Below are 14,858 nucleotides of genomic sequence, written 5' to 3'. Positions count from 1 at the left end.
CTGAACCGGTGATACCCCATCCCCCACACCATTACACCCCCACCACCAGCCTGAACCGGTGATACCCCATCCCCCGCACCATTACACCCCCACCACCAGCCTGAACCGGTGATACCCCATCCCCCGCACCATTACACCCCCACCACCAGCCTGAACCGGTGATACCCCATCCCCCACACCATTACACCCCCACCACCAGCCTGAACCGGTGATACCCCATCCCCCACACCATTACACCCCCACCACCAGCCTGAACCGGTGATACCCCATCCCCCACACCATTACACCCCCACCACCAGCCTGAACCAGTGATATCCCATCCCCCACACCATTACACCCCCACCACCAGCCTGATCCGGTGATATCCCATCCCCCACACCATTACACCCTCACCACCAGCCTGAACCGGTGATACCCCATCCCCCGCACCATTACACCCCCACCACCAACCTGAACCAGTGATATCCCATCCCCCACACCATTACACCCCCACCACCAGCCTGAACCGGTGATACCCCATCCCCCACACCATTACACCCCCACCACCAGCCTGAACCGGTGATATCCCATCCCCCACACCATTACACCCCCACCACCAGCCTGAACCGGTGATACCCCATCCCCCGCACCATTACACCCCCACCACCAGCCTGAACCGGTGATATCCCATCCCCCGCACCATTACACCCCCACCACCAGCCTGAACCGGTGATACCCCATCCCCCACACCATTACACCCCCACCACCAGCCTGAACCGGTGATACCCCATCCCCCACACCATTACACCCCCACCACCAGCCTGAACCGGTGATACCCCATCCCCCACACCATTACACCCCCACCACCAGCCTGAACCAGTGATACCCCATCCCCCGCACCATTACACCCCCACCACCAGCCTGAACCGGTGATATCCCATCCCCCGCACCATTACACCCCCACCACCAGCCTGAACCGGTGATATCCCATCCCCCACACCATTACACCCCCACCACCAGCCTGAACCGGTGATACCCCATCCCCCACACCATTACACCCCCACCACCAGCCTGAACCGGTGATATCCCATCCCCCACACCATTACACCTCCACCACCAGCCTGAACCGGCGACACCCCATCCCCCACCACCAGCCTGAACCGGTGATATCCCATCCCCCACACCATTACACCCCCACCACCAGCCTGAACCGGTGATACCCCATCCCCCACACCATTACACCCCCACCACCAGCCTGAACCGGTGATACCCCATCCCCCACACCATTACACCCCCACCACCAGCCTGAACCGGTGATACCCCATCCCCCACACCATTACACCCCCACCCTGAACCGGTGATATCCCATCCCCCGCACCATTACACCCCCACCACCAACCTGAACCGGTGATACCCCATCCCCCACACCATTACACCCCCACCACCAGCCTGAACCGGTGATATCCCATCCCCCACACCATTACACCCCCACCACCAGCCTGACCCGGTGATATACCATCCCCCACACCATTACACCCCCACCACCAGCCTGAACCAGTGATACCCCATCCCCCACACCATTACACCCCCACCACCAGCCTGAACCGGTGATACCCCATCCCCCGCACCATTACACCCCCACCACCAGCCTGAACCGGTGATACCCCATCCCCCACACCATTACACCCCCACCACCAGCCTGAACCAGTGACATCCCATCCCCCACACCATTACACCCCCACCACCAGCCTGAACCAGTGATACCCCATCCCCCACCACCATTACACCCCCACCACCAGCCTGAACCAGTGATACCCCATCCCCCACCACCAGCCTGAACCAGTGACATCCCATCCCCCACACCATTACACCCCCACCACCAGCCTGAACCGGTGATACCCCATCCCCCGCACCATTACACCCCCACCACCAGCCTGAACCGGTGATACCCCATCCCCCACACCATTACACCCCCACCACCAGCCTGAACCCGTGATATCCCATCCCCCACACCATTACACCCCCACCACCAGCCTGAACCGGTGATACCCCATCCCCCACACCATTACACCCCCACCACCAGCCTGAACCGGTGATATCCCATCCCCCGCACCATTACACCCCCACCACCAGCCTGAACCCGTGATATCCCATCCCCCACACCATTACACCCCCACCACCAGCCTGAACCGGTGATACCCCATCCCCCACACCATTACACCCCCACCACCAGCCTGAACCGGTGATACCCCATCCCCCGCACCATTACACCCCCACCACCAGCCTGAACCGGTGATATCCCATCCCCCACACCATTACACCCCCACCACCAGCCTGAACCAGTGATACCCCATCCCCCACCACCAGCCTGAACCGGTGATATCCCATCCCCCACACCATTACACCCCCACCACCAGCCTGAACCGGTGATACCCCATCCCCCACACCATTACACCCCCACCACCAGCCTGAACCGGTGATATCCCATCCCCCACACCATTACACCCCCACCACCAGCCTGAACCGGTGATACCCCATCCCCCACACCATTACACCCCCACCACCAGCCTGAACCGGTGATAACCCATCCCCCACACCATTACACCCCCACCACCAGCCTGAACCGGTGATAACCCATCCCCCACACCATTACACCCCCACCACCAGCCTGAACCGGTGATATCCCATCCCCCGCACCATTACACCCCCACCACCAGCCTGAACCAGTGATACCCCATCCCCCACACCATTACACCCCCACCACCAGCCTGAACCAGTGATACCCCATCCCCCGCACCATTACACCCCCACCACCAGCCTGAACCGGTGATACCCCATCCCCCACACCATTACACCCCCACCACCAGCCTGAACCGGTGATATCCCATCCCCCACACCATTACATCCCCACCACCAGCCTGCACCGGTGATACCCCATCCCCCACACCATTACACCCCCACCACCAGCCTGAACCGGTGATACCCCATCCCCCACACCATTACACCCCCACCACCAGCCTGAACCAGTGATACCCCATCCCCCACACCATTACACCCCCACCACCAGCCTGAACCGGTGATATCCCATCCCCCACACCATTACATCCCCACCACCAGCCTGCACCGGTGATACCCCATCCCCCACACCATTACACCCCCACCACCAGCCTGAACCGGTGATACCCCATCCCCCACACCATTACACCCCCACCACCAGCCTGAACCAGTGATACCCCATCCCCCGCACCATTACACCCCCACCACCAGCCTGAACCGGTGATATCCCATCCCCCACACCATTACACCCCCACCACCAGCCTGAACCGGTGATATCCCATCCCCCACACCATTACACCCCCACCACCAGCCTGAACCGGTGATACCCCATCCCCCACACCATTACACCCCCACCACCAACCTGAACCGGTGATATCCCACCCCCCACACCATTACACCCCCACCACCAACCTGAACCGGTGATATCCCACCCCCCGCACCATTACACCCCCCACCACCAGCCTGAACCGGTGATACCCCATCCCCCGCACCATTACACCCCCACCACCAGCCTGAACCGGTGATATCCCATCCCCCGCACCATTACACCCCCACCACCAGCCTGAACCGGTGATACCCCATCCCCCACACCATTACACCCCCACCACCAGCCTGAACCGGTGATATCCCATCCCCCACACCATTACACCCCCACCACCAGCCTGAACCGGTGATACCCCATCCCCCACACCATTACACCCCCCACCACCAGCCTGAACCGGTGATACCCCATCCCCCACACCATTACACCCCCACCACCAGCCTGAACCGGTGATACCCCATCCCCCACACCATTACACCCCCACCACCAGCCTGAACCGGTGATACCCCATCCCCCACACCATTACACCCCCACCACCAGCCTGAACCAGTGATACCCCATCCCCCACACCATTACACCCCCCACCACCAGCCTGAACCGGTGATATCCCATCCCCCACACCATTACACCCCCACCACCAGCCTGAACCGGTGATATCCCATCCCCCACACCATTACACCCCCACCACCAGCCTGAACCGGTGATACCCCATCCCCCCACACCATTACACCCCCACCACCAGCCTGAACCGGTGATACCCCATCCCCCACACCATTACACCCCCACCACCAGCCTGAACCGGTGATACCCCATCCCCCCACACCATTACACCCCCACCACCAGCCTGAACCGGTGATACCCCATCCCCCGCACCATTACACCCCCACCACCAGCCTGAACCGGTGATACCCCATCCCCCACACCATTACACCCCCACCACCAGCCTGAACCGGTGATATCCCATCCCCCACACCATTACACCCCCACCACCAGCCTGAACCGGTGATACCCCATCCCCCACACCATTACACCCCCACCACCAGCCTGAACCGGTGATACCCCATCCCCCACACCATTACACCCCCCACCACCAGCCTGAACCAGTGATATCCCATCCCCCACACCATTACACCCCCACCACCAGCCTGAATCGGTGATACCCCATCCCCCACACCATTACACCCCCACCACCAGCCTGAACCGGTGATATCCCATCCCCCACACCATTACACCCCCACCACCAGCCTGAACCGGTGATACCCCATCCCCCACACCATTACACCCCCACCACCAGCCTGAACCGGTGATACCCCATCCCCCACACCATTACACCCCCACCACCAGCCTGAACCGGTGATACCCCATCCCCCACACCATTACACCCCCACCACCAGCCTGAACCGGTGATATCCCATCCCCCACACCATTACACCCCCACCACCAGCCTGAACCAGTGATACCCCATCCCCCACACCATTACACCCCCACCACCAGCCTGAACCAGTGATACCCCATCCCCCACATCATTACACCCCCACCACCAGCCTGAACCAGTGATATCCCATCCCCCACACCATTACACCCCCACCACCAGCCTGAATCGGTGATACCCCATCCCCCACACCATTACACCCCCACCACCAGCCTGAACCGGTGATATCCCATCCCCCACACCATTACACCCCCACCACCAGCCTGAACCGGTGATACCCCATCCCCCACACCATTACACCCCCACCACCAGCCTGAACCGGTGATACCCCATCCCCCACACCATTACACCCCCACCACCAGCCTGAACCGGTGATACCCCATCCCCCACACCATTACACCCCCACCACCAGCCTGAACCGGTGATATCCCATCCCCCACACCATTACACCCCCACCACCAGCCTGAACCAGTGATACCCCATCCCCCACACCATTACACCCCCACCACCAGCCTGACCCGGTGATATCCCATCCCCCGCACCATTACACCCCCACCACCAGCCTGAACCGGTGATACCCCATCCCCCACACCATTACACCCCCACCACCAGCCTGAACCGGTGATACCCCATCCCCCACACCATTACACCCCCACCACCAGCCTGAACCGGTGATATCCCATCCCCCACACCATTACATCCCCACCATCAGCCTGAACCGGTGATATCCCATCCCCCACACCATTACATCCCCACCATCAGCCTGACCCGGTGATACCCCATCCCCCGCACCATTACACCCCCACCACCAGCCTGAACCGGTGATATCCCATCCCCCACACCATTACACCCCCACCACCAGCCTGAACCGGTGATATCCCATCCCCCACACCATTACACCCCCACCACCAGCCTGAACCGGTGATACCCCATCCCCCACACCATTACACCCCCACCACCAGCCTGAACCGGTGATACCCCATCCCCCACACCATTACACCCCCACCACCAGCCTGAACCAGTGATATCCCATCCCCCACACCATTACACCCCCACCACCAGCCTGAACCGGTGATACCCCATCCCCCACACCATTACACCCCCACCACCAGCCTGAACCGGTGATACCCCATCCCCCACACCATTACACCCTCACCACCAGCCTGAACCGGTGATACCCCATCCCCCACACCATTACACCCCCACCACCAGCCTGAACCGGTGATACCCCATCCCCCACACCATTACACCCCCACCACCAGCCTGAACCGGTGATACCCCATCCCCCCACACCATTACACCCCCACCACCAGCCTGAACCGGTGATACCCCATCCCCCACACCATTACACCCCCACCACCAGCCTGAACCGGTGATACCCCATCCCCCACACCATTACACCCCCACCACCAGCCTGAACCGGTGATACCCCATCCCCCGCACCATTACACCCCCACCACCAGCCTGAACCGGTGATACCCCATCCCCCACACCATTACACCCCCACCACCAGCCTGAACCGGTGATATCCCATCCCCCGCACCATTACACCCCCACCACCAGCCTGAACCGGTGATACCCCATCCCCCGCACCATTACACCCCCACCACCAGCCTGAACCGGTGATATCCCATCCCCCACACCATTACACCCCCACCACCAGCCTGAACCGGTGATATCCCATCCCCCACACCATTACACCCCCACCACCAGCCTGAACCGGTGATATCCCATCCCCCACACCATTACACCCCCACCACCAGCCTGAACCGGTGATATCCCATCCCCCACATCATTACACCCTCACCACCAGCCTGAACCGGTGATATCCCATCCCCCACATCATTACACCCTCACCACCAGCCTGAACCGGTGATATCCCATCCCCCACACCATTACACCCCCACCACCAGCCTGAACCGGTGATATCCCATCCCCCACATCATTACACCCTCACCACCAGCCTGAACCGGTGATATCCCATCCCCCACACCATTACACCCCCACCACCAGCCTGAACCGGTGATACCCCATCCCCCGCACCATTACACCCCCACCACCAGCCTGAACCGGTGATATCCCATCCCCCACACCATTACACCCCCACCACCAGCCTGAACCGGTGATACCCCATCCCCCACACCATTACACCCCCACCACCAGCCTGAACCGGTGATATCCCATCCCCCACACCATTACACCCCCACCACCAGCCTGATCCGGTGATATCCCATCCCCCGCACCATTACACCCCCACCACCAGCCTGAACCGGTGATACCCCATCCCCCACACCATTACACCCCCACCACCAGCCTGAACCGGTGATATCCCATCCCCCACACCATTACACCCCCACCACCAGCCTGACCCGGTGATATCCCATCCCCCGCACCATTACACCCCCACCACCAGCCTGAACCGGTGATACCCCATCCCCCGCACCATTACACCCCCACCACCAGCCTGAACCGGTGATATCCCATCCCCCACACCATTACACCCCCACCACCAGCCTGAACCGGTGATACCCCATCCCCCACACCATTACACCCCCACCACCAGCCTGCACCGGTGATACCCCATCCCCCACACCATTACACCCCCCACCACCAGCCTGAACCGGTGATACCCCATCCCCCACACCATTACACCTCCCACCACCAGCCTGAACCGGTGATCCCCCATCCCCCACACCATTACACCCCCACCACCAGCCTGAACCGGTGATACCCCATCCCCCACACCATTACACCCCCACCACCAGCCTGAACCAGTGATACCCCATCCCCCACACCATTACACCCCCCACCACCAGCCTGAACCGGTGATATCCCATCCCCCACACCATTACACCCCCACCACCAGCCTGAACCGGTGATATCCCATCCCCCACACCATTACACCCCCACCACCAGCCTGAACCGGTGATACCCCATCCCCCCACACCATTACACCCCCACCACCAGCCTGAACCGGTGATACCCCATCCCCCACACCATTACACCCCCACCACCAGCCTGAACCGGTGATACCCCATCCCCCCACACCATTACACCCCCACCACCAGCCTGAACCGGTGATACCCCATCCCCCGCACCATTACACCCCCACCACCAGCCTGAACCGGTGATACCCCATCCCCCACACCATTACACCCCCACCACCAGCCTGAACCGGTGATATCCCATCCCCCACACCATTACACCCCCACCACCAGCCTGAACCGGTGATACCCCATCCCCCACACCATTACACCCCCACCACCAGCCTGAACCGGTGATACCCCATCCCCCACACCATTACACCCCCCACCACCAGCCTGAACCAGTGATATCCCATCCCCCACACCATTACACCCCCACCACCAGCCTGAATCGGTGATACCCCATCCCCCACACCATTACACCCCCACCACCAGCCTGAACCGGTGATATCCCATCCCCCACACCATTACACCCCCACCACCAGCCTGAACCGGTGATACCCCATCCCCCACACCATTACACCCCCACCACCAGCCTGAACCGGTGATACCCCATCCCCCACACCATTACACCCCCACCACCAGCCTGAACCGGTGATACCCCATCCCCCACACCATTACACCCCCACCACCAGCCTGAACCGGTGATATCCCATCCCCCACACCATTACACCCCCACCACCAGCCTGAACCAGTGATACCCCATCCCCCACACCATTACACCCCCACCACCAGCCTGAACCAGTGATACCCCATCCCCCACATCATTACACCCCCACCACCAGCCTGAACCAGTGATATCCCATCCCCCACACCATTACACCCCCACCACCAGCCTGAATCGGTGATACCCCATCCCCCACACCATTACACCCCCACCACCAGCCTGAACCGGTGATATCCCATCCCCCACACCATTACACCCCCACCACCAGCCTGAACCGGTGATACCCCATCCCCCACACCATTACACCCCCACCACCAGCCTGAACCGGTGATACCCCATCCCCCACACCATTACACCCCCACCACCAGCCTGAACCGGTGATACCCCATCCCCCACACCATTACACCCCCACCACCAGCCTGAACCGGTGATATCCCATCCCCCACACCATTACACCCCCACCACCAGCCTGAACCAGTGATACCCCATCCCCCACACCATTACACCCCCACCACCAGCCTGACCCGGTGATATCCCATCCCCCGCACCATTACACCCCCACCACCAGCCTGAACCGGTGATACCCCATCCCCCACACCATTACACCCCCACCACCAGCCTGAACCGGTGATACCCCATCCCCCACACCATTACACCCCCACCACCAGCCTGAACCGGTGATATCCCATCCCCCACACCATTACATCCCCACCATCAGCCTGAACCGGTGATATCCCATCCCCCACACCATTACATCCCCACCATCAGCCTGACCCGGTGATACCCCATCCCCCGCACCATTACACCCCCACCACCAGCCTGAACCGGTGATATCCCATCCCCCACACCATTACACCCCCACCACCAGCCTGAACCGGTGATATCCCATCCCCCACACCATTACACCCCCACCACCAGCCTGAACCGGTGATACCCCATCCCCCACACCATTACACCCCCACCACCAGCCTGAACCGGTGATACCCCATCCCCCACACCATTACACCCCCACCACCAGCCTGAACCAGTGATATCCCATCCCCCACACCATTACACCCCCACCACCAGCCTGAACCGGTGATACCCCATCCCCCACACCATTACACCCCCACCACCAGCCTGAACCGGTGATACCCCATCCCCCACACCATTACACCCTCACCACCAGCCTGAACCGGTGATACCCCATCCCCCACACCATTACACCCCCACCACCAGCCTGAACCGGTGATACCCCATCCCCCACACCATTACACCCCCACCACCAGCCTGAACCGGTGATACCCCATCCCCCCACACCATTACACCCCCACCACCAGCCTGAACCGGTGATACCCCATCCCCCACACCATTACACCCCCACCACCAGCCTGAACCGGTGATACCCCATCCCCCACACCATTACACCCCCACCACCAGCCTGAACCGGTGATACCCCATCCCCCGCACCATTACACCCCCACCACCAGCCTGAACCGGTGATACCCCATCCCCCACACCATTACACCCCCACCACCAGCCTGAACCGGTGATATCCCATCCCCCGCACCATTACACCCCCACCACCAGCCTGAACCGGTGATACCCCATCCCCCGCACCATTACACCCCCACCACCAGCCTGAACCGGTGATATCCCATCCCCCACACCATTACACCCCCACCACCAGCCTGAACCGGTGATATCCCATCCCCCACACCATTACACCCCCACCACCAGCCTGAACCGGTGATATCCCATCCCCCACACCATTACACCCCCACCACCAGCCTGAACCGGTGATATCCCATCCCCCACATCATTACACCCTCACCACCAGCCTGAACCGGTGATATCCCATCCCCCACATCATTACACCCTCACCACCAGCCTGAACCGGTGATATCCCATCCCCCACACCATTACACCCCCACCACCAGCCTGAACCGGTGATATCCCATCCCCCACATCATTACACCCTCACCACCAGCCTGAACCGGTGATATCCCATCCCCCACACCATTACACCCCCACCACTAGCCTGAACCGGTGATACCCCATCCCCCGCACCATTACACCCCCACCACCAGCCTGAACCGGTGATATCCCATCCCCCACACCATTACACCCCCACCACCAGCCTGAACCGGTGATACCCCATCCCCCACACCATTACACCCCCACCACCAGCCTGAACCGGTGATATCCCATCCCCCACACCATTACACCCCCACCACCAGCCTGATCCGGTGATATCCCATCCCCCGCACCATTACACCCCCACCACCAGCCTGAACCGGTGATACCCCATCCCCCACACCATTACACCCCCACCACCAGCCTGAACCGGTGATATCCCATCCCCCACACCATTACACCCCCACCACCAGCCTGACCCGGTGATATCCCATCCCCCGCACCATTACACCCCCACCACCAGCCTGAACCGGTGATACCCCATCCCCCGCACCATTACACCCCCACCACCAGCCTGAACCGGTGATATCCCATCCCCCACACCATTACACCCCCACCACCAGCCTGAACCGGTGATACCCCATCCCCCACACCATTACACCCCCACCACCAGCCTGCACCGGTGATAGAAGGCAGGATGGATTCATGAGCCAAATTCTGCCCCCACCATCTGAATGTCGGAGGTGAAATCCAGACTCATCAGACCCGGCAATGTTTCTCCAATCTTCTATGGTCCGGTGTCGGTGATCCGGTGCCAATTGTAGCCTCAGTTTCCTGACAGGAGTGGCACACGGTGTGGTCTTCTGCTGCTGTAGCCCATCTGCCCCAAGGTTGGGTGTGCTGTGTGTTCAGAGATGGTATTCTGCATTCCTCGGGTGTAACGAGAGGTTATTGGGGTTCCTGTTGTCTTTCTATCATCGGGAACCGGTCTGCCCATTCTCCACACAACTGCCGCTCACTGGATATTTTCTCTTTTTCCCGCCATTCTCTGTAATCCTGAGAGATGAAAATCCCAGAATTCCTCAGACCGGCCGTCTGCCGCCAACCACCTTCACAGTCCCCGAGATCCCTTCCTTCCCCATTCTGATGCAGCAAGTCGTCTTCACCGCGTCTAGAGGGCTAAATACATTGAGGTGCTGCCCTGTGATTGGCTGATCAGCATTTTGTGTTACCGAGCAACTGAAGAGGTGTACCTAATAAAGGGTCCGGGGAGTGTGTGAAGGTAGGTCCCCTTCCCCCCAATCATAGGAGGACCCCTAGGCCCAGGTAGGTGTCCCAGTTCTCCCCTCACAGGAGGATACGTGTTGGGAGGGGGCAGGGCACGGATAGGTAGGTGTCCCCAGTAAGTCACAGAAGGATATGCAGCATTGGGTGGGGGCAGGACCCAGGTAGGTGTCCCTTAGCAAGTCACAGGAGGGTGCGTGTTGGGGGGCAGGGCCTGGATAGGTAGGTGTGTGTGCAGAAGTAGGTTTCTATAGAGGTAGGTGTACAGTGTGTGCACAGAGGTAGGTAGGTGGGTGTCCGGTGTTTATGGAGGGGTGTGTACAGAGGTAGGGGTCCTCAGTTGTCCCCTCCCCCTCACAGAAGGATATGCGGTGTTGGGTGGGGGCAGGGCCTGGGTAGGTGTAGGTACAGAGGTAAGTGTCCTCGGTAAGTCACAGAAGAATACGTGTTGGGTGGGGGCAGGGCCCAGATAGGTAAGTGTCTGGTGTATATAGGTAAGTTGGTGTGTGCAGGTAGATGTCCCCGGTGTAGGGAGGTGTGTGTACAGAGGTAGGTGTCCCCGGTGTAGGGAGGTGTGTGTACAGAGGTAGGTGTCCCCGGTGTAGGGAGGTGTGTGTACAGAGGTAGGTGTCCCCGGTGTAGGGAGGTGTGTGTACAGAGGTAGGTGTCCCCGGTGTAGGGAGGTGTGTGTACAGAGGTAGGTGTCCCCGGTTCCCCCCTTCCCCTCACAGAAGGATTTGCAGCGTTGAGTGGGGGGCAGGGCCCGGATAGGTAGGTGTCCGGTGTATAGAGGTAGATGTCCTCGGTTGTCTCCTCCACCTCACAGAAATATATGCAGCGATGAGTGGGGGGGCAGGGCCTGTGTAGGTAGGTGTGTGTATAGAAGTAGGTAGGTTGGTGTCCGGTGTTTATGGAGGTGTGTGTAGAGGTAGATATAGGTAGGTAGTTGTGTGTATACAGGTGTAGGTATATAGTTAGGTGTATATATGGAGGTAAGTGGGTGTAGAGGTGGGTGTCCGGTGTAGGTACATTGGTAGGTGCCCCCGGTTGTCCCCTCATGCATTGGGTGCGGGCAGGGCTTAGATAGGTAGGTGGGTGGGTGTCCGGTGTATATAAGGAGGTAGGTGTGTGTACAGAGGTAGGTGTCCCTGGTTCCACCCCCTCACAGAAGGATACGCAGCAGCGGGAAGGATATGCGGAGTTGGATGGGGGAAGGGCCTGGGTAGGTAGGGGTCTATGGAGGTAGGTGTCCCTGGTTCCCCTCACAGAAGTATACGCGGCGGTGGTGTGGGGGGGGGCAGGGCCCGGATAGGTAGGTGTTCCCGGTTCCCCTCACAGAAAAGGGATACGTGGCCGGGGGCAAGGCCCGGGTAGGTAGGTGTCCCTGGTGTATGTAGGTGTGTACAGAGGTAGGTGTCCCCTGTGTATGTAAGTAGGTAGGTGTCCCCGGTTCCCCTCACAGAAGGATACGGGGGGAGGGGGGCAGGGCCCGGGTAGGTAGGTGTCCCTGGTGTATGTAGGTGTGTACAGGGGTAGGTGTCCCCTATGTAGGTAGGTGTCCCCGGTTCCCCTCACAGTAGAAGGATACGCGGCGGCGGAGTTGGGCGGGGGGGGCAGGGCCCGGATCCCGGTGGTGGGCGGAGCTGGCGGGCCGGTTGGGGGAGGGGGAGGCCCGGTCGGGGTTCCGGTGGGGGTGTTGGCGGATTTGAGGACCGCTTTGTGCGGGAGACTCATGGCCGCGGCGGCGGGCTCAGGTTCTGCTCTTCATGGGCGCCGCTCGGTGGGGGGGGAGGGGGTTGCCGGTAGGTTCTTCTCACTCACAGACCGGAGCATCCAACATGGCGCTGCGTCCGCCTCCAGCAGTCCGGCAGGACGGACACTCGGCGATCTCCGGACGGCTTCGGCTCAGCTCGGAAGGACGGCACGAGCGTTCGGCGATCTCCGGAAACCCTCGGCTGCGTCGGCACACGGCTTCGGCTTCTTCCGTACAGACTCGGAAACCTTCGGCCCGGCCTCCGAGTCAGCCCGACGGAGCTTCGGCCGGCATTCCTGTGAAAGAACTCGGCCAGCCGGGGGGCGGAGCCAGCGCCGGCATCATCAGCGCCGGAGCTCGGCAATGTTCGGAAAAGGGGGCGTAGCCATGTCAGGCTGATCTGACAGCTGGGCGGTCCGACCGGCAGAGCGCTGATTGGGCGGGGGCGTGGCCGAGTGACAGACTCGGTAGGTTTCGGGAGATATCGTGTGATGAAATGAGGAAAAGCTTTGTCTCCCCCTGCCGGGCGACCCTGGACACTGCGGCGGAAGTGATCCCCGCTCACTGGAAGCAGATCGGCCACCCTGCAGCCCCGCCCCTTGTAGGAGGCGCGAGACCCCCTGTACTGAAACTTCTACTATGGTGGGTCTGCCCCCCTCAGGAGAGACCGCTGCCGCACACCTTTATACAAATAATTCAATACTTCTAAAAAGATTTACAGTATCATTTATTACAAACGTTTTTTTTACATTTATGAAAGCATTAAAATGAAAAAATATATAAAAAATTATATTTAATGTCAATACTATAACAATGAATACAAAAAATAAAAGTAAAATAAATAAAACATATATATAGAGAGAGAGAGATATCTTTTATTTATTTAACTTTTATTTTCATTGTTACAGTATTGACATTAAATATTTTCATTTTAATGCTTTCATAAATGTAAAAAAAAAAAAAGTTTTAATTTGTTTCATTCTATTTTAACAAAATTACTATTAAAAAAAAGTCTTATAATAAAAATATATTTTATATCTTTTATTTAACTTTTATTTTTGTATTCATTGTTACAGTATTGACAACATTTTTATATATTTTTTTTTCATTTTAATGCTTTCATAAATGTAAAAAAAAAAGTTTTAATTTCATTCTATTTTAAGCGTTTTTAAAAAAATACTATTAAAAAAGTCTTAAACTTTTTTTTTTTTTTTTTACATTTATGAAAGCATTTAAATGAAAAAATATTTTATGCCAATACTGTAACAATGAATACAAAAAATAAAATATTTGAGAGAGAGCTTTCATTTAACTTTTATTTTTTATATTAATTGTTACAGTATTGACATAACATTTTTTATATATTTTTTTCATTTTAATGCTTTTATATATATAAAAAAAGTTTTTTAATTTGTTTCATTCTGTTTTAAGAGTTTTTAAAAAATTACTACTAAAAAAAGTCTTAAAATCGAATATAATTTTTA

At 58.3% G+C, this 14,858-nt stretch overlaps 1 protein-coding gene across 11 annotated transcripts in view; it reads right to left on the bottom strand.

Annotated features, from left to right (window-relative positions):
- Positions 1-13,587, bottom strand: part of LOC143933041 (eukaryotic translation initiation factor 4 gamma 3-like) — an 82,015-nt gene extending 68,428 nt beyond the window's left edge. For 3 of the 11 annotated variants that reach the window (XM_077455985.1, XM_077455986.1, XM_077455980.1), the window contains exon 1: positions 13,210-13,584. In XM_077455985.1, coding sequence (XP_077312111.1) covers positions 13,210-13,355 — 146 coding nt within the window. In that variant the 5' untranslated portion in view covers positions 13,356-13,584. Of the gene's footprint in view, positions 1-13,209 lie in introns of all 11 variants that reach the window. The other 8 variants (XM_077455978.1, XM_077455982.1, XM_077455979.1 and 5 more) reach the window with 5 other exon arrangements.
- Between the last annotated feature and the right edge of the window lie 1,271 nt (positions 13,588-14,858).

The sequence above is a fragment of the Lithobates pipiens genome, unplaced genomic scaffold, assembly GCF_037356315.1.
Source record: "Lithobates pipiens isolate NorthernLeopardFrog02 unplaced genomic scaffold, aLitPip1_a1.2 Scaffold_27, whole genome shotgun sequence".
Classification (NCBI taxonomy): domain Eukaryota; kingdom Metazoa; phylum Chordata; class Amphibia; order Anura; family Ranidae; genus Lithobates; species Lithobates pipiens.
The sequence above is the reverse complement of the archived record's forward strand: the minus strand, read 5'-3'. Positions and strand labels throughout refer to the sequence as shown.